The sequence below is a fragment of the Micromys minutus genome, assembly GCF_963924665.1.
Source record: "Micromys minutus genome assembly, chromosome: 24".
Lineage (NCBI taxonomy): Eukaryota > Metazoa > Chordata > Mammalia > Rodentia > Muridae > Micromys > Micromys minutus.
This window is the reverse complement of record NC_137959.1, coordinates 28,486,141-28,507,766: the sequence shown is the minus strand read 5'-3', so window position 1 is coordinate 28,507,766 and position 21,626 is coordinate 28,486,141. Positions and strand designations below refer to the sequence as shown.

At 41.1% G+C, this 21,626-nt stretch overlaps 1 protein-coding gene across 1 annotated transcript in view; it reads right to left on the bottom strand.

Annotated features, from left to right (window-relative positions):
• Positions 1-18,948, bottom strand: part of LRRC36 (leucine rich repeat containing 36) — a gene marked incomplete at its 5' end in the record, with an annotated part of 45,200 nt that extends 26,252 nt beyond the window's left edge. The window contains 5 exons of the mRNA XM_080936767.1: positions 3,321-3,409; positions 7,066-7,162; positions 7,955-8,147; positions 8,981-9,108; positions 18,879-18,948. Of these exons, the coding sequence (XP_080792893.1) occupies positions 3,321-3,409; positions 7,066-7,162; positions 7,955-8,147; positions 8,981-9,108; positions 18,879-18,948 (577 nt within the window). The remainder of the gene's footprint in view (positions 1-3,320; positions 3,410-7,065; positions 7,163-7,954; positions 8,148-8,980; positions 9,109-18,878) is intronic.
• Positions 18,949-21,626: the final 2,678 nt, after the last annotated feature.

Genomic DNA, 21,626 nt, shown 5'->3' with positions numbered 1-21,626 from the left:
GACTACATGGAGGAGAAAGAAGAGAAGAAAGAAGAGGAGGAAGAAAATGAGGGGGAGGAGGAGGAGGAAGAGGAGGGGGAGAAGGGGGGAGGAAGGGGAGGAGGGGGAGGAGGGGGAGGAGGGGAAGAGAAAGAGGAGGAGGGGAGGGGGAAGAGGAGGAGGGGAGGAGGAAGAGGAGGAAGAGGGGGGGAGGAGGGGGAAGAGGAAGGGGAGGAGAAGGGGAAGGAGGAAGAGGAGGAGGGGAGGAGAAAGGAGGAGGGGAGGAGGAAGAGGAGGAGGAGGAGAAGGAGGAGATAGGGGAGGAGGAGGCCCAGCTTTATTGGAGCACTGCACACTGTAGTGGAAAAATGGGAGGTAAGGATGCAGGGTATGCTAAAGAAAAGTTGAGTCCCAAGTTCTGGGGAACTTTATATATTGGGTTAGGGAGTTTAAAATTAATGTAGTAGTTGGGTGAGAGCCATGAAATCTTTACACAGGATTGTATAATTAATTATCTCAGCTGTGTTTTAAGAGAATTAATCTGGCATCAAAGTACAAAATGAATTTTCAAAAGCCAGAGGAAGAACTTTTATGATATATAGGTCACACTTGGCATCTGCACTCTGCCACTTACTGCGTAAGTAGGGCAGGTTATTTCACCTCTCTGGGCTTCAATCTCTTCACCTGTCAAACCGACTTCAAGGTTGTGTAGATTAGATGAGATCACAGACAGTCCCTGGGCCAGAATTTGTACTACATAAATATTAAGCAGAGCTATTAAGGAATGGGAAGGAGGGTTCAGAATCATACTGGAGGGTAAGAACTCAGAGGAGCAGCAGTGTCAAACCTGAGGCTGCTTTGTTGTTTGTTTGTTTGTTTCAACTTGACACAAGCCAAAGTCATCTGGGAAGAGGGAAGCTCAACCAGGAAAATGCTCCCATCAGACTAGCTTGAAAATCTGAAAATGGGGCCATTTTCTTTACTAACCGTTGATATGAGGGGCCCAGCTCATTGTGACATTGTTACCTCTGGGAAGATGATCCTAAGTTGAATAAGAAGCAAGCTAAGCAAGTCATGGGAGCAAACAAATGAACCGTGGTCCCCATGGCCTTCGCTTCAGGATCTGCTTACAGATTTCTGCCCTGCTTGTCTGAGTTCCTGTCTTGGCTTTCCCCAGTGATAGACTGAGATTGGGATCTGCAAGGCAAATAAATCTTTCCTCTTCAAGTTGCTTTTGGTTGTGATGTTTATCATAGCAATAGGAAGAAAACCAGGACAACACCCATGTGGTTCTGAGCTAGGATAATAGTAGAGTTGGAAAGATTTCCATGAAATACAAAGAGCTGTTTGGGCTTTGTTTGTTCTGGGGAGACATTTAACTTGAGGAGTTGTAAAGTTAGACTGAGATGATTCAAGTTAGTCAGCAGAGACGAGGGACTGGCGCAGAAGAGACACAGGTGCCCACCTAGACTGATATTTTTAACAAATGAGAGAGTAGAAAACAAATAATGAATCTATTTGCTTCATGAATGAAATGAGAGAATGGGTTAGATCAGCAAGAACGAAGGGAGGAGAGAGAGCAGGAGGCTAAAGCCTAAGTTGCTTATTCTGAGGGTGTGAGAAGAGTGTCAAAGATTATGTGTTTAAGAGAACAGGACAAGACTCCAAAGCAGTGGAAGTTGCCTGCCCGTTCAAAAGCACCGCTTTGAAAAGCTGAGCTGGTACAGACTGTACTGTAGGAAAGCCCGAGGCATGACCATTAACGTCGCGTAACCACATTCATCATACTGCATTACCAATGGTGCTTACTGGACATCCTCCCCAGGGGTCTAGCACAAACACAATTTGCTTTAATGTCTCAAAGCAGCAAAATAAATTTTACATTAAAAAAAAATTAGGGAACAGATGGTACACCAGAGAACCTGTGGAAATGGGCTGTCTGGTGCAGCAGCCTTTTCTCAATAGAAATTGAAAACTTAAAGACATTTTAACTCCTGGGGTGAAGTCTTACATACACCAATGCTGTATTACGTTAATGAAGACTAATTCTAGTTGAGCTCATCCAGGGGCCAGTCAAATTGTACTTCAAAGTACTTTTCCCATCTGGAAATGGATATATAAATGTGAGTACCTAGAAAAGAACCTAGGCTATAGAGCCAAAGTAGTAACTGTGAGTCTCCTGTGGTGAGATTCCGAGTAACCAGAATGCTGTTCTTCATGCACTTCAGCATTTACCAAAATAATTTCAAAATTGCATCTATTTGAAATATAAAAGTTCTTTTTAATTCGAAACAAACAACCCATACTCCTCCTTTATATGCACTGAGACATCAAAGGGAAAAAGGAAAAGTAAAATATTACCTTATTATGGTTTAATCAAGAAACTCTGTGAAAGTGACTTAATAAATGTCCACATGAATAGATTAAAAAGTCAGGAAAATGAAGCATTATATGTTAGCAACTGAAAACATTTAATATTTAAACTACACAGTTAACCTATTGTCATTAGAGACCTTTCTGGGATTTTGAAAAGCCTATGCTTTTTAGACTACTTTGTGTATAATAGGTCTTTCAAAGGGACAAGCCTGGAGGCAGAGTAGAGTTCTCTTAAGTGAAGGCCCTCTGATGAAGAATGGCAGCGAGTTCACAAGGGCGTGTCAGGACAACAGAAAGCTTTCTCTGAGTCTGAGGCATGGCTCTCATGTGGTATAACCACCTTAATTGTACTGGAAAATCGACAGTGGTGTTTCTAAAGCCCTAGAAAATGGGCTGTCTACTAAGGCAGTTTATTCTCAATAGAGATTGCATATTTTAAGCCATGGAGTGAATTTTTGTCTGTGCTAATGTAATAACGTTATGTTAATGGAGTCCAACACAGCTCATGAAAGAAGAGGAAGTTTAAGTCACATACTGCACACAAGAGAGCTGCAGTTGGGAAGGTATTTGCTTGAGAAGCTTAGGCGGCTCAGGGTGTTCGCAGCAATGGGTGCACATGAGTCACCAGTCTCTAAGGAAATCAAAGATCTCAATCATCATAGCAATCAATGCCCAGGAGCCTGGGGGATGGGAGGTGTAATTTAGGAAGCAGGAAGGATGTAAGGTGATGCCAATGAAATGGCGCTCTCTGAATATTCAGCTTGTGCTTCGTAAGGTCGGGGTTGTACGTGTATAACACAGGCCTGTCTGGCAGTTGGAAAGAGAAATTTTTTTTTAAGCAGCCAGAAAATATTGGACTTGCTTTAAATTTGTGTTTTCACACTGACTTTGTCTTCATCCTACCCAAGATTGGCTATGATGGCAAAGGCAACTGGTTATTCTAGGAATACAGAAGCAGTGCTGACCTGTCTCCATCCTGGCGTCAACCTCAGGACTGCCATGTAATGCGGGGCCCTCATCTGTCACACAGCTTTTCATTGTCTTCTCCCTAGAGCTGTCACACAGAAGGATTCATTGAAAACTCAAAAGAAAGCCTCTGAGACCAATGGTCTACGCCGCTTACAAAATATTAGTTCTTCATTTCCCCAAGTGCTCTAGGACTAATAAAACTATGCTTTACAGATACCCCAGTGGGGCTCATCATTTGTTTTGTTGTGTTTTGGTTTTGTTTTTTGAGTCAGGGTTTCTCTGTGTAACCCTGGCTGTCCTGGAACTCACTCTGTAGACCAGGCTGATCTCAAACTCACAGATCTGCCAGCCTCTGCCTCCCAAGTACTGGCACCAACGGTGTGCACCAGCTTGAGGCCATTTTTAAAAATTCAGAATATTCTGAAAATATAATAAAAAAGAACATTAAATCTTTAAGAGGGAAAGCTATAAAATTGAAAAAAAAATTTTAAGTGAAATTTAAGTCTGAAGCATTGAGAGGCTAAGATTTTAAAACTTTAAGTAGGTCAGCCATCTTTCAACTGTGCTGCCGCTCTCTAATGCCAGCGCCGCCTCTCGCTTGCTGAGTCCAGCGGAAGGAGAAGGAGGAGAAGGGGGTAAGTAAGGAGGTGCCCGCCCATACAATACAAAGCAGACTGCCCGCAAATCCACGGTGGTAAAGCACCCAGGAAACAACTGGCTACAAAAGCCGCTCGGAAGAGTGCGCCCTCTAATGGACGGTGAAGAAACCGCATCCTTACAGGCCTGGTTAATACTGGGGCCTTATATGACACTGTAATTAATACTGGACATTGAAGGACATTTTAACCTATAACTTAGAAATCACTTAAAGTGAACATAAACAGATTAATAATGGGATTTTTTACAAACATAGAGATTTATTCAGTTATATATTGGCTTATCTCTTATTATGGTTAACAGGAAATTATACAATATTGAAAATAGAATTTAGTTTATTTATAGACATGCTATATATAAAATAGTTTAAGAGAAACATTCCATTTCTCTTATGTCTATAGTAAAGTAAAATTTATTCTATGTAAATTATAATTAATGAATATTATATTTAAAAATAGGGAACTAGGGGGAAAAATAGAAAATTACAGGTGCTTTATGAAAGTTATACCATAAAACAAAAATCATAGCAAAGATAGCTAAAATCCCTTGGGAAGAAGATGGTGGCCAACAAACGTTGGTTTCACTTGTCCGTTATTTTATTACTGTCGTATTATTTATTATTTGTTTGTGATGTATATGGATAAGCGGGTGTATCGTTATTTGTGTGGAGGGTAAAGACAACTTTGTGGAGCTGCTTCTCTCCCATCACTATTTTTTCGGTGTGTGTGTGTGTGTGTGTGTGTGTGTGTGTGTGTGTGTGTGTAGCCCTAGCTGTCCTAAAACTAGCTCGGTAAACCAGGCTGGCCTTGAACTCACAGAGATCCACCTGCCTCTGCCTTCCCTCTCCTCCTGTCTTTATACGGGTTCCAGAAATCAAACTCACCAGACTTACATAGCAAGCACCTTTAGACCTGCTAAGCCATTTGCTAAGGCCCATTTTTCATCATTAAACAAATTAATTTTTTTAGCAACTTCTACATATTGGGCATTGCTATAGGCACTTCAGATACTACAATTAAACAAGGTCCTTTTCTCACGAGCTTATTTTCTAGAGAGGGGGAAGAAAATGAATAGGTAAACAACAGGGGCTGCAGGAGTACCTCAGTGTAGAGGATTTGTCTAAAATGCCAACGAAAGGTAGATAGATATAATAGATAAAAGACATATGATGAAGAATAGAAAGACAATGGAGATATGTCCATGGTGTCTTGTTAAATTAAATGCTATACATGTAGAACACAAACTACCATAAAGTCATATATGCATGTGTACACAGATACTGCACACACAACCCATGTACTTGGTTTTTTTAATATTTATTATATTTATATGAGTACACTGTAGCTGTCCCCAGACACACCAGCAGAGGACATCAGATTCCATTATAGATGGTTGTGAGCCACCATGTGGTTTCTGGGAACTGAACTCAGGATCTCTGGAAGTGCAGTTAGTGCTCTTAACCACTGAACCATCTCTCCAGCCCAACTCACTTACTTGTAACACACACACAGAATAAAAGTAGTGTATTTAGTATGTGTGTGTGTTTCCATGTAGGTGTGTGCATGTGAAGGCTAACTGATGTCAGGTGTCTTCCTCCAGTGTTCTCCATCTAATGATTTTTAGACTTAGTCTTCCATGGAACCCTGGAGCACACCTATTCAGCCAGGCTGGCTGGCCATTCAGACCAGATACTTTTGTTTTTGCTTCTTCAGCATGGAGTTCAGACATGTGCCACTATGCCTGTCAACTATCTATCTATCTATCTATCTATCTATCTATCTATCTATCTATCTACTATCTACCTACCTACCTATCTACCTATCTATCTATCTACTTATTGTTGTAGTTGATGATGATGTAGATTCTGGGGCTCCATACTAATGTTCTCATGTTTGTGCAAGCAGATGCTTTTCCTGACTGAGTCACTTCCTTAGTCCCCCAAATATATAACTAGCATTTATTTCCAGGTGGTGAATAATACATTAGACCAAATGAGTAGACTAATAAATATACTCATATATATTTAGAATACAACAGGAGAGTATTATAAATAGCTAAGTATCAATAGCAAAATATAGAGTGGTTTTGACTTTTTTGAATTATTTATATTGTGAGCAATTAATTTTAGAAACTAATGAAGCTAATTTCAAATCGTATTTATTCATTCCTGAATAAATTCATGTCTGTGATCGATGTATCCATGTGTGTTACACAGTGTGTGTACGGAGGTCAGAAGACAATGTAGAAGCCAGTTCTCCCATTCCACCATGTGAGAGTCCCGGGGACCGACCTCAGGCTGTCAGACCTGGTAGCAAGAGCCTTTACCCACTATGCTGTCTCACCAGCTCTAATAAGCTAACTTTTTTGTTATTGTTTTTTTTTTGTTTGCTTGTTTTTTGAGACAGAGTTTCTCTGTGTTGCCCTGGCTGTCCTGGAAACTCACTCTGTAGAACAGGCTGGCTTCCAACTCAGAGTTCTACCTGCCTCTGCTTCCCGAGCTTGGGACTAAGGGCAGGCTTCTGCCATCAGCCAGCAAGGCTATCTTTTAAAAGATGAGTTTAATGTGGAAGATATATCTTCCTTTGACAAGATTTTATAACAAGAAGTGCAAAACTCTGCCATTCAGGTACCTGAGAGCCTCAAGGTCTTGTTACTCGTTTTGGAGTTTTTGTTTTGTTAGGAATTTTCCAAAGCAACAAAACTCAGGGTTGCCTATGGTCATGAAATCCTAGTTGAGTTTGAACGGACTGTGCTAAGGATAATTCTGCCAAGAGAGGGTGGGTAAGAACTTACGGCGAGAGATCACAGTGTCCTGTTGATAAGCTGTGGCAATGACGATTTATTATAGCCACAGCCAAAGCAAACTCTACAGGTCAGAAAAGAAGAGGGCTTGATTCTCCTCCCAACAGACTTATTTTTAAACAGACAATTTTAGTCTACAATTTGAGAGTTCTGCTGGAAAATGAGGAAAGCAAGCTAGTAATTCTCTCAAACCAAACTGAAAAGAGAGAGAGAGAGAGAGAGAGAGAGAGAGAGAGAGAGAGAGAGAGAGAGAGAGAGAGAGAGAGAGAGAGATTTTCTTACCTTTTTTCCACCTCTAAGAGAAAATTCTCACTGTTGCCCAACTGACTGAAATGTAGCTTGGCCGCTCTCCGCTCGCTGTCACGGACGGCTCGGTCATCTGGAGGCGAAAGCCACAGCCTGAGCATATTTCTTTTTCAGAGCCAGAAAACCATATTTTCAGAGGAAAAACTGAAGCCCAGACTCATCTCGTGCACTAGAGACAGGTCACAACACAATTCTATTATGCTGTCACTAGAGCAAGCAGTAACTCAGTTGTCACAGCAACAGCTGCCACTGGCTCACCCCTCCTTCAGGCAGCAAAGCTTGGACAGTAAACAATCACATAATAAGGCTCAATGTCACTTGTTTTTTTTTTTTTTTTTTCTGAAACAATTTTTAACTTAGTTTCCCAACAATAACCTTCTCAGGACTGTATGAAATTAAATTTTATAGCAACAAGAAATACATATTAAACAAGGATATTATGTGGAAATACAGAGCAGCTCATTCTAAGGAATGAGCCTTGGGTTTTTGTTGTTGTTTTTGTTCCTTGACAACAACTAGTTCCCAGTGAATTGCATTGGGTTCCTATTACCATTATGGTTAATAGAGGTGGGCACCTGGGAACATAGGTCTCAACTTGGAAATCTTATGTTGAGGAGGAAGCAGTGGAGAAACCATCAGCTGGAGAAAACTAAAGCTGGAAGTAGCTGATAAAATCATAGATAGTCATTCCCTAAACAATAAAAGTACTTGTCATGCATCCTGCCAACACAAAGAGTTACATAAATATTGACTGGTAAACAAATGTCCCCTGCCAGTGCACACTTTGGTCCAACATCCAAAAGGTTAAGAGGCAGCTAACGTCAGTAAGATTCTGGGGAGAGGTGGAAGAAGAGGAGGGTCTCACCCAGTTTTTCCAGCGTTTGCAGTGTGTACACGGCAAATAGCCTATAATCTGTATCTTTCCTTACAACAGGATTGAGTCTCAAATCTAGTTCTTTGAGGACGGGTAAGGGCTGTAGTCGGGACACCTCCACTAATGAAGGAATGTTGTTATAGTATAAGTTCAGATCTTGGAGTGAACATAAATACTGGATGCCCTGAAAGAAAAATAAAAGCACATTAGGAACTATACATTGCTGATCCTCAGGAATAGATTGTGTGTCTTTCTCTCTCTCTACGTCTATCTCTGCCTCTCTTTCTCTCTGTGTCACTCTGTCTCTGTATGTATGTCCGTCCTCTCTCTCTCTCTCTCTCTCTCTCTCTGTCCCCCTTATTTTTGTTGTTTGCTTCTTTCTTCTTACTTCTCGTACTGCTCTCTGCCCTCCTGACCCGAACACTTTTCCCATTGAGATCATCATTTCCTGATCCACAGTGACAACATTGTAAGTGTTGTTCCATGTGTACTGTGTATCACCATCACCAGAGTCCCCCAGGTATGTCCTAAGCCCACCCAGGGGGACTAAGACTCTTCCTGTTTACAAGTCAGAAACTCAATGTTTTCCACATGCATTGGAATGTGTACTAGTGCCCTTGGCACATTTAGTTAAATATGGTTTTTTTTTCCCTGAGTACAAAATAAACTTTAGTATCTATGTATTAGTTTTTTGAGACTGGGTTTCTCCGAGTAGCCCTTGCTGTCCTGGAACTCACTGTGTAGAATGGGCTGGCCTCAAACACAGAGATCTGCCTGCCTCTGCCTCCCAAGTGCTGGAACTAAAGGCATTTGCCACTGCCCTCTGGCTTTACCTAATATTTTATTAGAAAAAAAAATTAAGCATAAAGGTAAAAGAATTTATAGAAAGTAACAAGATGTAGCTGGGAAACCTTTAAAAAGAAAATCCTATACTTCCCAGGCTGACATTTTTCTATCTTATTTCTTCTCGTGAGACTATAGAGCTAACCTGGCTGATCATGGAATAATGGAACCTACCTTAAGACTAGTGATCAAATTCCTTGATAAATCTAAGGATCGGAGATTTTTGAAATTTCTGAAGGCATCACCAATAGAGTGGATTTTTCCAGCATAGGATCCCTGCAATGAGAGAGACTCCACCAGTTCTGAAAAGAGATCAGTGGATGCATTATCATCTCCAGCTGGATGGACAGAATTCAGCTCCCCGTCCTCCCATGCGACTCTGAGAGGTCTTCCACCCAGCTTGCAACATCACATCATTTGCCTTGTTTGCCTTTGGGCAGGGACACGTGTCCGTTGGGAAAAATAACAATTGGCTGAAGATTAAACATTTTTAAGTTCACTTACAAACAGCAATATTAAAAACACTAAAAGATAGCAGTGTGGCCAAAGACACTGATATGGACCGCAGTACAACAGCTGTTGGGGTCCCTAATCACCTGGAAGGTGTGGTGCAAGTCCCTAAAAGCTCTCAAAACAAACTTTACTGATCTGTTTGGTCTTATTTGTTTTTATTTTGAGGCTGAGCCTAGGCTGTCCTCAAGCATCCAGTAGTCTTTTGTATCTCTCTCCTGAATGCTGGGGTTTCACACGTGAGCCAACCACACTTCCTAAACAAAATTTGAAAAACACTTTGCGCTGCTAGAATTCAGCCTTTTAGAAAACATTCTCAGAAAATTTCCAGGATATATGCTGTATGGTGCAAGATGTCAGCTTCAAGGTGTTTGACGGTAAAAGCAAGCAATCGAGATGGTACTGCCAAGGGCTCCTCACATGGAAGGAGAGTGAGGCAACCTAAATAACACACGTGGGTACAAAGAATAAAGCTCGTCTGTGACCTGACTTTGTCATTCAGCCTCCTGGAGCACAGGGTCCCTTTCTGTAAATGAAAGGAAGTGATATATTTAACTGACAAGATGTGAGAGTTAAGTTAATGTATATATAAAATTTACAGTAGTGCCCATGGGGAGTGGAGTTCAGCTCGGTGACACAGCATTCACCAAGTACCTTGCCCCCAAGATGCACATAACTCATGAGTGATGTCGAAGTATTAATTAATGTTTTGTGCAATAATCACAAAGAACTAGGTCTTTTTTCAGAGTCTTACATGGAAAATCTTCAAGATATTGATGGGGTTACTGGAGAGATGGTTCAGCAGTTAAGAGCACTGGCTACTCTTGCAGAGGACCCTGTTTGGTTCCCACATGGTGGCTCACAACCATTAGCAAGTCCGGGTCTAGCAGATCCGGTTCTGATCTCTGCAGGCGCCAGGCATGTAAACGATGCACTCACAAACACAAGGCAAAACCATCACACACATAAAGTCAAATATACCCAAAAATGACATTGAGAGGAGGAAGAAAGGGAAGTACAATCATGGGTGTATGTGTATGTGATGTGTGTATGTGTGTCTCTGTGTATGTATGGTTAAGTCAACTAGACTCCTAAGATGATTGAAAAGAAACGAGTCTCAAACTTGCCAACACAAACTAGCAGATTTGGTAAGCCAAACTGAAAATAGCAACCAAAACTGGAAGAGGGTTCTACAAGATCCAAGTTGAGATTGCCAGAGAACTTAATTGAAATAAAAATTTAAAGTGCTGGATCTGTTTGGGTCTCATAAATTGTTTGTCTCATTGTTGTTGTTGTGCAGTGGCTCACTATACCGCCCCGACTGGCTTCAAACTCAGAGATCCACCTGCTTCTGCCTCTTGAGTGCTAGGACTAAAGGTGTGGTGTGCCATCCTGCTCAGCTCTCGTAAGCTTTTAAAAGACATAAGCTGGAGCTCTCGCTCAAGACAAGAGCCATATTTTAGAGAAATTCGTATTAGCGGAATCTAGATAGAGAACCACAGAGAGGGCGGTTGCAGACGAAGGTGAAGATGCTGGCACAGGTCTGGGAGGGAAGCAGACAAGATGGTCGACCTCGGGCTGCCCGAGGACATGTCTCTCAGTACTTTCTGAACGCAACAGAAGAGGGAGCTCTACAGCCTCCATCTTGGAAGACTGTTCTGACCCACCCTTTCCTCAGAAGCATAGGAAACTTTACTGCATGTAAACAAAGAGCTGCAAAAACAAACAAACAAACAAGTAGTTATAGTGAACTTTTCAAAGAAAATGCAGCCCAGAAACATCCATAAGAAATGAAAATCCTCTTGAGAGATTCCCCTCTCCAAACAATGAAAGACAACCTTACAAAGCAATGGTTTCTAAAGTGTGGTCCCCAGACCCTTTATGGACCTTGAGACATGTTCACAAAGTTGAGCTACTTTCCTTAAAATTATTTTTCTAACAATATGAACACATGAATTGCCTTTTGTACTGTGTTGATTTTGCACTGGCCCCTTGGGATGATGTGTTTCTCTGGTATATACTGAAAAGAGCAGATGCATAGATGCATATGCGGTGTAACGGAACTGCAAGCTCAACTAGACACTTATCTTCTCATTATAGATCATTTATTTAGTATGTGTATAAGTGCATGCAATTGTGGGGGGGGGGCTGTGCACATGCTAAAATGCGCTTGTGGCAGTCAGGAGATTTCTTGAAGTATCTGTTCTCTCCTTCCACCATGAGTCTGAGAGATTAAACTCGGGTTGCCAGGCTTGGTGGAAGTCACCTTTATTCACTGAGCCATCTTACAGTCCTTTGGCTGATTTTTGATGGAACATGGTTTTTATTGGGAAAAATATCTTAACAAATTACATTTATCTTGACTAGATATCTAGCAGAATTGCCTTTTTTTTTTATATGTATTTTCACGTACTCTAGGTTAGACCCAGACTAATATGTAGTCAAGCTGTTGTTGAATTCCTGGTCATCCTGTTTCTCCCTCTTGAGTAATGGAATTATAGGTGTGTGAGAGCATTCCTGACAGCAAACATAAAATAAAAACAAAGTTAGCCTGTCATTTCAGGAAAGCAACTAATAGTCACTGCTGTCCGTGATGACATTTTATATGTCTATTTATTTGTTGTTTTTATTTTTATATATTATATATGATTGGGGGGGTGCAGATGTAGCTTGGTGGTAGAACAAGGGTTTACCATACACATGGTTCTAGGTTTCATACCTAAAACTCTGTTTCTCCAAACTAGAATTCTGAAACAAATCTGTCCACCATGCATTGGATGTGTCCCAAACACTTAGGTTTTTCTAATGAGATTAGTGCAAATCTGGACCGGGCTCGGCACTTGTTCTTCTTGCATGGGACCTGGGTTTGATTCCCAGCACCCACATAACCATCTGTTCTTTCTAGTTCTAGGGTATGTCCAACACCCTCCTCTGACTTCTGCTGGCACGAGGCACATACAGACATGCAGGCAAAACACCAATACACATAGATATATCTTTAGAAAAAGACATTTTTTTCTATTTGTAGTAGATTAAATAAGAATGGCCCCTGTAGACTCTTATATTTGAATTCTTAGTCACCAGGGAGTGGCACTATCTGAAAGGATTGGTAGGTATGGCCTTGTTGGAGGAGGTGTGTCACTGGGGTTCCGAAAGCCCATCCTCAGCCCAGAGTCTCCTGCAGATCAGGATGTAGCTCTCAGCTACTGCTTCAGTGCCATGTGAGCAGTCATGATGAAAATGGACGAAACCTTTGAAACTCTGAGCAAGCCTCCAGTGCAATGCTTTCTTTCATAAGAGTTTCCTTGGTCATGGTGTCCCTTCACAGCTATAGAACAGTGACTAAGACAATGTTGTGTGATGAATATCTGTCAATATTGGAAGAACTACATAATTCAGGGAATCAATATTTCCAAATGTCCAATGCATGATGTTTCAGAATCGTGCATGGGTAAAAGAACCATTCAAATGCAAAATGTACCTCACTATAAAAGAGTCAAAAAAGTGGAAAAGGTTAGTTATACAATCCTGGATGCTACACACAACTACAATTCAAGAAACTACAAATTTCCCTGTTTTCATGTTTTATCAGAGGAGAAAAATATTCATAATCCTCACAAAGGTTATAAAAATATTCCTCCCTTTTGCAACTATGTACTGTACATGCCAAGTTTCTAAAATAGACATTTAAAACAAAACATCATATCAAAACAGAATTTAAAATGAAGCAAGTAAGAGAATAAGGCCGTCTTGCATTAAACCAGATATTAAAGAAAAATTTAAGAATATATATATGTATATACCTAATACTCTCTGAATTTTTTATTTTGGAAGTCAAATGCTTTTCACCAAATAGTAGATCAAGGGGTTAAAGAAATGGCTCAACCATTAAAAACATGTATCCACAAAAAAAAAAAAAAAAAAAAAAAGGTATAGAAGCTAGTACCTGTGGCCCCAGTACTGTGATGGTGGAGACAAGAAGACCCTTGGGGCGTGCAAGCTGGACGGATAGTCTATCTGAATGGGCAAGACCCAAGTTCATGGCAAGGCCCTGTCTCAAAGAAATGAGTACTTAAGGAAGACACCCTTTGTCAATCTCTGGCCTCCACACACATGTAAGCACACATAAAAAGGAGAGAGGAAAAGTATGAAAACAAGTATGAGAAAAAAATAAAAATAATAGACATATTCTACCTCTGAATACTTTTATCCAAAACAACTGAAAGCAGGACAGACACATATGTGTACCTCGGTGTTCATAGAAGCATTATTCATAATTAGCCCCAAAGTAGAAACAACATCAAATTTCATCCATGGACAGATAGATAAGCAATATATATATATACAGAAATCTTGGGCTGGAGAGATGGCTCAGTGGTTAAGAGCACTGGCTGCTCTTCCAGAGGTCCTAAGTTCAATTCCCAGCAACCACATGGTAGCTCACAACCATCTGAAATGAGATCCAATGCCCTCTTCTGGTGTGTCTGAAGACAGCTACAGTGGACTCATGTGTGTGTGTGTGTGTGTGTGTGTGTGTGTGTGTGTGTAAATCTTTTTAAAAGATCTTGTTCAGCCTCAGAAATGAAGGAAATTCTGACATATGCTGTAACAGATGACTTTGAAGACTTTGTGTTAAATCATGGAAGCCATGCACAAAGGACAAAGACCGCATCTTTCCATTTGTATAGGGAACACAGACTTTTATGCGCCTGAAGCAATAGGACACCTGGTCATAGACTGAAACATCTGAAATCATGATTTATCCTAACTATTTGTTACAGTAATGAGAAGCTAATTCACACAGTGGAAGAAACTATTTGCTAACTATGTTCTCCAAGAAAGGAATAGAGTCTATTCAAAATACCCCAAAAGCTCTTTAAATTCCACAATAATAAAATAAACAATCCAATTTTAAAAATAAATGAAAAGATCTGAAAATACTTGAATAATAATATGTATACACACACACACACACACACACACACATATATACACAATGTGTGTGTTTGTACATGGCAAAAAGGGAAAACTGTTCAACAACATAAGTCACTAGGAAATAGCAATTGAAAACAATCAGATACAACTGCATATTAAAATTACTAAAGTACAAAATATTGACACTGAATGTTAATGAGATCGTGGGACAACTGGAAGGTCATTGTTGGCTGGGATGCAAATGCTGTAGCTACCACTTAAGACAGTTTGGCGCTTTCGAAAAGCTAAACACATCTTTCCACGTTATCTAGCACTCACACTCTTTGGTACTGATTCACACAGGCTCAAACTTTACATCTGTACAAAGACGGCACACAGATTTATAGCAATTTTATTCATGGCTCCCAAAATTTGGAAGTGACCAAGATGTCCTGAACAGGGAAACGTATAAGCAAAGCATGATACATCCATACAGTGGAACATGTTCAGCCTTAAGAAGAATGAGTAACCAAAACACACAAAGACATGGAAGAACCCTCTTTTCTTTACCGTACTCGGCTTGAACCTATGGTTTTATGCACACTAAGCAAGCACTCTACCACCGGCATTTCTTCCCAACCCTTTGTTTGTTTGAGACAGGGTCTGTATAGCCTAGGCTGGACTTTAACTCCTGAGACTCCTGCTGCCACCTCCAAAATGCTGGATTTACAAATGTGTGCCACTATACATAGCTGGATATGGAATAACCTTATGTATCTGCTGTTAGGTGAGAGAAACCAACCAGTTAAATAGTGTGTAAGCCCAACTCTGTAACATCCTGAATAAAGCAACATTGAGAATATCAGTGGTAGGGAAGGGCATGACGTCTGCACTTGCGAGCCAGGGCAAGAAGATCACAAGTCTAAAAGATCATCTTAGGCTATATAATTATGGGATATGCATAGTGAGGCCTTGTATCAAATAATCAAGCAAACAAGATCAGAGACCATCAGGAGTTTTGGGTAGGGGAGAAATAAATAGATGGCATCCAGAGTTATTATTCATCTTATATTCTTTATTTTTATTTTATTTTTTATGTACGGGTACTTTGCCTATATGTATGTCTGTATATTATAGGTTGTAGTGCCCACAGAGACCAGAAGGGGGCATCAGATCCCCTTGGGACTGGAATTGCAAATGACTCTGGATGCTGGGGATCAAACCTGAATCCTTTGTAAGATCAACCTATAACTGCTCTTAACCCCTAAGCTACCTCTTCATCTCCTGTTTATTCATTTTAAAGTACTGTTAATTAAACCTAGGGCTTTGCACTTTTTAGGCAAGCTTTCTACCACTGAGCTATATCAACCAGATCAATAGGGGATTTTTAGGGTATTGAAATCATTGTTTGATATTATAATATTAGACATAAAACATAAATTTGTCAAAACTCAAAGAATTATATAACATAGAATGAAGCCTAATGAAAACTGTAGTCTTCAGCTAAAAATGTATCAATATTAGTTCAATTATAGCAACTGTATCACACGGAAAGATTATTAATAAGGGAAGCTGAGGATAGGGAATAAATGTAAGTGAAGAAGGATAGATGGGAGCTCTGCATTTTATGCGCAAATGCTCTGTAAATCTAAAATGGCCCTAAAAATAAGGTCTTTTAATAAAAAGTAATAAATTATTGATACATGCTAAAATATAGATAGACCTCCAAAATATGACAGACAGAAAAGGGCACATACTATTCCATTTATAGGAAATATCTGGAGCAAGCAAACTCACAAAGACAGAAATTAGACTCCTGATGGCCACAGCGATGGAAACTGGGAAATACAGCGATTTTCTAATAGGTCATTGAAAACGTTCTGGAGCTGGATAGTGGAAATGACTGTTGACCTAGTTAGCATTAACTGTCAATTTGAAGACAGCTTCAGTTAAAATTTTGCCTAGATCAGACTGTCCTATGGGAAATCTGTGGGGGTTTTTCTTGATTATTAAGTGGTACAGGGGGCTCTAGGCAGGTTGTCCTTGGCTGAGTAAGAAAGCTAGAGAAGCAAAAAGCAAATCAGTAAGCAGAGTTTCTCCACAAATCCTGCCTCCAGATTCCTACTTTGAGTTCCCTCAGTGAAGAATTGTGACCTGGAAGCGTAAGTCAAACGAACCCTTTCCTATGATACATTGGCCAGAATATTTATCACAACAAGCACAAGCAAACTAGGACAGTTATACAACCCTGAAAATCTTCTGAAGGACCTTGACTTATACACTTTTAAATGGTGAGTTTTGTAGTATGTGAATATCTTTTTAACAAAAGTCTTGACTTTAACAACAGTGTATTGGTAACTTTATGATACATGATAATCTAACGCTCTAAGATTCTGCTATTTTGAGAAAGGCTAAGGGCAATTAGTGATTCCACCAGTGATGTGCAGGATTGCTCATGGTTTTCACTGCAGCCTCATTTGAAGAACAGACAAAAGGACACCAGGATCATCATTCAACTAATGAATTGTCACAGAGATAGGTGTTCGTTTGTGATTTGCATGAGGTGGATCTGCATTTGGTTGCAATACTTATAAAGTGTTAACTACACATAGATCAAAGAACAAATCAAACACAGCACTATTATATAGATTAAGAACAATAGAATAGAGGCTGGGAAGATGACTCCGTGGTTAAGAGCACTAACTAGTCTTCCAGAGGATCCAGGTTCAATTCTCATCTGACAGCTAACATTCAGTTCTAGGGGATCCAATGCCTTCTTCTGGCTTCCTCTGGAACTAGGCACACATGTGGTGCACAGACACATATGCAGGCAAAGAACTCATACACATAAAAACAAAACATACACAAGATACATACCCCAATGGACAAAATCTCATTCTAGTTGTAAAAACAAAAACTTGTTCTCTCTCTCTCTAAAATGAAAACAGAAAGGGAAGCTGCTGGGGGAGGAAGATCATTGTGTGGTACACATGGTGTCTTAGGGTTTTACTGCTGTGAACAGATACCATGACCGAGGCAACTCTTATAAAGGACAACATTTAATTGGGGCTTGCTTACAGGTTCAGAGGTTCAGCCCATTATCATTATGACAGGAAGCATGGTTTCTAGTAGGCGTGATGCTGGAGGAACTGAGAGTTCTAAAGACACCCACTCCAACAAGGCCACACCTACAAATAGGGCCACTCCCTGGACCAAGCATATTCAAACCACCACACATGGGGATGGATGAGAAGAGATTCAAATGTTTTTACAATGCCGTTGCATTTTCTTATCACTTTTTAAATGAATAAAACATAGAACTAAAGGGGAAAAAAAGAAAACCATTTTTAACTACACTTGGAAATTGAATTAATAACCTATCATAGAGCTTGCATCTAATGACAATAAAAAATTTCAAACAAATAAAGCTTTAAAAAATGTCCTCAGGAATCAAAGGGAAAAGATCTCCTATTAGCATCAATTATAATAATAACCAGAATGGATTAGAACACACCAAATATTGTTGAATCAATGAGTTATAGAGATTCGGAAAAAGAAAAGCACTCCTCCTTAGTCACCTTTAAAGACTAAACTCACTTTTAAAACTGATAAGTGAAACAATAGCAAAAACAAAATTAAAAAAAAATCAGACATCAATCTTGCCTTTCCTACATAACCAGTACCTCACAACAACAAATGGTTAGATTATTATACATATATATATATAATTTGCATCAATTTATACATTAATCAAACTATTACCTTTGATTAAAGAAAGATTAATACCTATTCGACTTATCAGTATTTGTTGTATTTATAGCACAGGCTTTGGAATCAGTCTTGGATCAATAAACCCCGTCTGTACCATCCTCTGTGACTCAGGGCAAGAGTCTAACCTAATTTTATTGATTTGTAAAATGGAAACCGTAACAGCATAGGACATTAAATGTAGGAAGGCACTTAACCCAGTGAGTGGCAATAAAGATATAGCTAACATACTAGAGAGCTAAGAGTTTAATTAGGAATATTGAAGGCTTCCCCAGTTTTCTTGTTTCTTAGACACTCAGAAAGCGAGCCACGCGTGTCAGCCCTGTCAAAGGCAGGGTTATTTCCCTGAGCATCACCTCTAGGATGAAGGCAGGGCTGGGGCACTAAGCTAAACAACCGACATCGCTTAGTATTTCACAGAAAGCCTCTCGGAGCTTTTAAAAGATTGATCAAAGAAAGGCTTTGGTCTTGAAGTTCTTCACAAAAGATAACGGAATGGGGTGTCCTTTCCAATGCACCCAACTTGAAAAGTCCTCCTACACAGGAAGTTTAAGAAACTGCCAAAGTTATCCCTCCCTCTCGTGCCTCCTCAACAGCGCCCTTGTCAACACTTCTCTCACCAACATCCATTTCCTACCACTAGTGGAGACTTCTTTCTGTCAAATTCTGTCACTTGCCACACAGGGGTCCTTTCCCGCCTGTCAGCACTTTAGCTTCTGCACCTCAGTGGAACCCTTTCTACCTCCATTTCCTCTTTCTTCGCCTCAGGAACCGCTCTTCACCAGTTCCTTTGCCTCTACCTGGGGCTCCCAAGGCTACACACCACAGTTTCCTCACAGCCTCTGAGCCACGCTCCAGATCCACACCCTCCCGGCCCTACCCGGCTGCTCGAGGGTCAGCGCCCCCAGGCGGCGGAGGCACTCCTCGTCCAGATCCCATTGCTCCGCCATTCGCGCCCGCCGCTCACCTGCCACGGCTCGCGAGACCGCCCCAAGCTCGTCAGGCCCCGCCCCTCGTGCCAGGCCCCGCCCCTCTCAGGCCCCGCCCCTCCCACTGGCCGGCTTGGGGGGTGTGGGGGGGACCTTGGCTCTCTGGGTGCCGTTAGAGGATCTGTCACGAGCCTGCCTGCCACAGAAGTTAGGACTATGGTATGGAGCCCGTCCCTGAGAAGGGTGCCAAAACCACTAAGGTGGAGATTGGGGGGAGCTGGTGCCCAGGATGGGAACCTCGGGATTAGGGATCTAACTTTGGGGTATGAGGATCCGAAGGAGACCCTAGTTTAGAAGAATCTGGAGATGGCTTGTTTGAGTAGTTGAGAGAACATGCCATGCTGCCTTGAGGGATGAACTCTTCCACACCACTGAGGATTTAAGAGGGCTCCAGGTTTGTGGTGGTGAAGAAGGTGTATCTCTTGGAAGGATGGAGGCCTTTGTACCTTAAAGCCCATGTTTATTGTAGAGAAAGATGAGAATGAGTTTTAAAGGGGAAATCCAGATCTGACAGTTTGGGGGGGGCGGGGCAGATGTTAAAAGCATGATGGGAACTCCTGATCTGAAAAGGTCAGAGAATCTTGGCTCTGAGGCCTTGAGTCCTGTCTTCAGGGCAGTGGATTTCTATCACTATGTTACATGGGAGAAGTTGTGTGGGAATGAGCTGCTCTCTGGGATGGAATTAAGATGACTAAAAACTGTCCTGCTTCCTGCATTCGGTCTAGCAAGAGGCAGATCCCCGCCCCCCCAAGTACTACAGGCTTCCCAAGCTGCTGCTGATGGCTGGAGGCTCTCCCTAGACTGAAATAGTTCTGCACTAATAAATTAGTCCCTGAACAATCTTTGGGGAAAAAAGCTCTGAAAATAACAGTCACATTCCTGACTTTTACCAGGAAGCATCCCTTGAGAGTCCTCCCATGGATGACCCATGTGGAAACAAATTCTTCCTGTTCTTTAATAAGTGGAGCTCAACCTCCAAGAAGCAGGGTCTCTTGCCTTGCTTTCAACCAGCTATGTACCTTTAAAGAGAACAGAACAAAAGCAAATCCTTGTAAATCTGTGCTCTTTGGTATCAGTGGGGCCCTTAGTCACATATAGAAGGCCCAGGACTCAAAATGACATAATTGGATCAGCCTTTCCAGCTCTGCTGCTGAGCCATTCAGCCATTTCATAATCTGTATTCTTTCTCTTCTTGCCCACCTAGAGCTCTTCTAGTCTTAAAGCGGCATGTCTAACTGTTCCTCTTTATTTCAGAAATTTAGACAGGGCTTACTATAGAAGAAAAGTCCTTGTTTGTTACAAGGATCTATTTTTCCTGCCTCAGAATGAGAGATGTGGGGTTTTGGTGGAAGAGGAGGCTTTTCTTGAACAACCACTTTGTACTTTGAAAGTCTGTTACCGGTCTTAGACAATTTTGAGTTCTGTTTTGTTTATGTTTTTTAGTTAGCATACCAACTTGAGGGAGTCACTGTGACATTTTCAAATACACACAGCATTCCTCTTTGTTCTGCTGAGCCATTCTCGTCTTAAGTAGTTCCATACTCTGCTTTTATGCCCCTATATGCCACTAGTCTCTCTCTCTCGCTTCCCCTTCCTTTGGGGATCTCCTTCCACTTTCACTGGTCCCCCTCAACTTTTGTATCATATGTAGATATGTAGAAATCTGTATGCCACATATTAAAGAAAGCATGAGTCTAGCTTATTTATCTCCAGTATCCATCCATTTTCTAGCAAATGCACAAATTTCACTCTTTAAAGTTGCGTAAAGTTCCATTCTGAATATCTACCACATTTTTCAAAATCTATCTGTTGATGGGCCTCTGAGTTGGTCCCATGTCTTGGCTATTGTGAATAATGCAGTAATAAACATGGACACGCAAACCAAGCTATGGCATCTGACTTAGAATTCCTTAGTGTGTAGTGGTTAATCTTCATTGTCAACCTGATCAGAGTTGGAATTACCTAAAAGGCACTCTTCTAGGAATGTCTGTGAGAAGATTTCCAGAGAAATTTAACCAATGAAGGAAGGGTCACGCCAAATGCAGCAGCACCATCATGGTCTATGGTACCTGAATGAGAAGGAGGGAAGGAGCTTCAGCATGTTTCTGTCTTCGGCTTTCTGGTCTTCCCAAATGTAGGAATCCTAGTTTCATGCTTCTGCTCCCATGAACTCTGTCACACTTTCTGTGTCATGCTGGACTGTATGCTTTTAAACCAGGAGCCAAAACAAATCCTCCTACTCAAGTTACTACTACTGTTACTGTTGTTGTTGTTGGTGGTGGTGGTAGTGTGTGATGCTTATGTGTGGGTGCTGTGTGCACATGCCATGGCACATATCTAGAAGACAGAGGACAACTTTGTGGAGTCAGTTCTCTTCCAGTTTGACATGGGAAGCCAAGTGGTGGTGGAGCCCACCTTTAGTTCCATCACTCAGAAGGCAGAAACAGGTGGATCTCTGAGTCTGAGGCTAGCCTAGTCTCCAGGGTGAGTTCCAGTGTATCGATGGCTACACAGAGAAATCCTGTCTTTAAAAAACAAACAAGCAAACAAACAACAAAAAAAAAAAAACCAACCAACCAATCAAATGAACAAACAATTTGAATGGGTCCCAAGGATTAAACTCATGTCACCAAGCTTGC